The 3,572-nt window shown below is 39.6% G+C and overlaps 1 protein-coding gene across 1 annotated transcript; it reads right to left on the bottom strand.

Moving 5' to 3' along the window:
* Nucleotides 1-1,316: 1,316 nt before the first annotated feature.
* On the bottom strand, nt 1,317-2,875 carry LOC309552292 (beta-1,3-galactosyl-O-glycosyl-glycoprotein beta-1,6-N-acetylglucosaminyltransferase 3-like). Its single transcript, XM_082253187.1, has one exon. It carries the CDS (start codon nt 2,802-2,804, stop codon nt 1,479-1,481), a length of 1,326 nt encoding a protein of 441 aa, XP_082109313.1. The 5' UTR covers nt 2,805-2,875; the 3' UTR covers nt 1,317-1,478.
* Nucleotides 2,876-3,572: the final 697 nt, after the last annotated feature.

Below are 3,572 nucleotides of genomic sequence, written 5' to 3'. Positions count from 1 at the left end.
GAACACAATGCTTACTGCTAGCAGCTGGCAGAACACAATGCTTACTGCTAGCAGCTGGCAGAACTCAATGATTACTGATAGCGTCCAGCAGAACACAATGCTTACTGCTAGCGGCTGGCAGAGCACAATGCTTACTGCTAGCGGCTGGCAGAACACAATGCTTACTGCTAGCAGCTGGCAGAACTCAATGATTACTGCTAGAGGCTGGCAGAACACACTGATTACTGCTAGTCACAAACAGAAAATAATGCTTACTGCTAGTGGCTGGCAGAACACAATGATTACTGATAGCCTCCAGCAGAACACAATGCTTTCTGCTAGCAGTTGGCAGAACTCAATGATTACTGATAGCGTCCAGCAGAACACAATGCTTACTGCTAGAGGCTGGCAGAACACACTGATTACTGTTACCCACAAACAGAACATAATGCTTACTGCTAGCGGCTGGCAGAACACAATGAATACTGCTAGCGGCTGGCATAACACAATAATTAATGCTAGCAGCTGGCAGAACACAATAATTACTTCTAGCAGCTGGCATAACACAATGATTGCTGCTAGCAGCTGGCAGAACACAATGAATACTGCTAGCGGCTGGCAGAACACAACAATTACTGCTAGCAGCTGGCAGAACACAGTGATTACTGCTAGCAGCTGGCGGAACACAATGATTGCTGCTAGCGGCTGGTAGAACACAATGATTACTGCTAGCAGCTGGCAGAACACAATGATTGCTGCTAGCGGCTGGTAGAACACAATGAATACTGCTAGCAGCTGGCAGAACACAACAATTACTGCTACCAGCTGGCATAACACAATGAATACTGCTAGCAGCTGGCAGACAACAATGAATACTGCTAGCGGCTGGCAGAACACAATGAATACTGCTAGCGGCTGGCATAACACAATAATTAATGCTAGCAGCTGGCAGAACACAATAATTACTTCTAGCAGCTGGCATAACACAATGATTGCTGCTAGCAGCTGGCAGAACACAATGCATACTGCTAGCAGCTGGCATAACACAATGAATACTGCTAGCAGCTGGCAGACAACAATGAATACTGCTAGCGGCTGGCAAAACACAATGAATACTGCTAGCGGCTGGCAGAATACAACGATTATTGCTAGGCAGGCTAGTTGTACTCAAGTCAATTGATGGACCAGGCTGTCCATAGATGGATCTTGGCTGATTTTGGCAAGATTAGATCTATCTCTGACTGGCACATTAAAAATAAATTATCTGTTGCTCTTTCTTGGTAATAGGTTAGCACATAATGATACTTGCCTTATTCCAGTATCATTGTGTGCTAACTAATCTAACTCCAGATTCATACAATCCTCCTTTGATTTAAATAGGAAACACATTAAGCAAAAATGCAAAGATGTGAGACTAGAAGTCAATATTACAAATTAACTCCACAAAGTCCAATACATAGTGTACATAATAAATTATATTTACAAAATAGCAGCATCTGTTACATGATCTTGTCATAGAGGGACTTAAATCTTAAATGCTCCTCCAAACATTGAATGGCATGATCATCTACCTTTGGGTCAAATTTGTTGGCAAAGAAATGATGCTGCTGGAGCATCCAGTGCAGATCCCCGGTCCCATACACACACACATCTCTTTTGTGCTTCCCGGTGCATGCAGAATAAGGGGCTCCTTGCTTAATGTCCCCTTCCAGGCTTCCCCATTTCACCAACCTTGCTAGTGCATTCAAGTCTGATGTGTCATATTTACTGTGCTGGGGAACCGATCCAGGCATCCAAGGAACCCTTTGAAGTGTAGCCCAGAGGAACTCATCAGGGCTGTAGGTGTCCTTTGCCCAGTCCATAAATTCTCTTGCGAAGTTTGTTTTAAACAAAGATTTGACAAATTCTCTGGTGAGCACTACATATGCACTGCCACTGAATATAGGCACATTTAAGGGTGGTGGATTTTTCTTAACATCAGTCCTCACAATGTATTCTTTAACCTCAAAGTGGTATTCCCATCTCCGTTTTTTATATCCAGGTGGTGGTTCAGACTCCATGCTGTTTTTCCCATTCAACGATTTTAAGGCTGTGACTATTTCAGCATTAGTCTTCAATGGGAAATCTGCTCCACAGGTATTGATAAGGTATTTCCATTCTACAGTACTATTCAGTAGGTCTTCCATGCAGTTCAGATCAGCCTGGACACGTGACCATGAAGCATATACTACACTTTCCAACTTAGATGCAACAAACACATTGTCAAAGCAGGAAACTATGGCTTGCACAGCCTGATGAAAAGTATGGGGAGATTTCCGATCTATATGCACACAGTAAATATTTTGAGGAGTATAAATTGATCTTAATAGTCTCTCAAACATTTCAATGTCATCATGGATCACCATGGAGTAGGCAATGGGGTATTGTCTTTCTTCATTGCTCAGACTAAATAAAACATACTTCTTCAATTTTTTAAATGTTGTGCAGTCTTTGGCTAGTTTTATGTAGTCTTTATCATTGCTGATAATTTTTCTTTTTTTAATATCCAAATTGTCGACTAAAGTCTTTCTTACCTCATCCCAGTCCCCTTCAATAATTTTAGTGCAGTTCTTTCTACCGCTGGCCGACAAGTTCAAAGCCATGTAGTATTGTTCCCGACACTGAGCAATATTCAGATCTCTAGCTTGGATGGCATTATCCAGGTCACAGTCCAAGGAGGAATATTTTAAGACCATAGTGAAGACAAATAAAATGCACCCACAAGATAGACATTGGCCTGCATTCAGTTTCCTTAGTTTCTTCCTGAAAGAGCTGTGCATTTTCATTGATGATATTTCCTCCAGTCTATGGTAACTACATCACATCTTGCAACAAAAACGACTGAGACTGAGGCAGCTTGTTCAGAGGCTTTTGAGATATGTGTAAACTCAAGATAGCTTGATAAACTGTCCAATAAGTAGGCAGAAGGTGGTTTACCTAGTGTGTCTATTGTAAAGAACCCATACAGCCGGCTTTTCAGGTTTCCAGCCTTTATCTTATCTGATTTTACCAACTTTCAAAATCAGTAGCTACTTTACATAGATGCATTGAAGAGTGAAAGGAGAAAAACACTAAGGTTCATTAAGTTTGCCCCTTTTATTAATTTTTTTTTATTTATTTATTTTACCCTTTTTGTCTAAAGTATGTCTTATAAATGCCATTACATAGCTAGACCTGGTTTTACAGCCCTATATTTTTTTTAACTAATCTTGTTTCTTAGTAAGAAGGGTATGAAAATTAGAACACTCTTAAACTGCTTTTCATTTTTTTTTTTTTTTTTTAATTTTATTTATTTAATTTTTTCACAAAAAGAGAGAAAAAAAAAGAAAAACTATTGAAAATTAAATTGACGGTTCAAAAAGAACAATCAAATACTCAAAAAAAGAAAGATAAACACAAAACAGTGAACGAACATGAGATAAACTAAACCAAATACCCTACTTGGAACACCACGTATTTTCTTAAAAACGCTATTGAATTGTGGAAAATCCATAAAGTGGATTACCTCATTCCACAATATTTCCATTTTATATCAAGCAAAATTTTTACACGTA

This window comes from Pelophylax lessonae (assembly GCF_965119305.1).
Source record: "Pelophylax lessonae genome assembly, chromosome: 4".
Classification (NCBI taxonomy): Eukaryota; Metazoa; Chordata; class Amphibia; order Anura; family Ranidae; genus Pelophylax; species Pelophylax lessonae.
The sequence above is the reverse complement of the archived record's forward strand: the minus strand, read 5'-3'. Positions and strand labels throughout refer to the sequence as shown.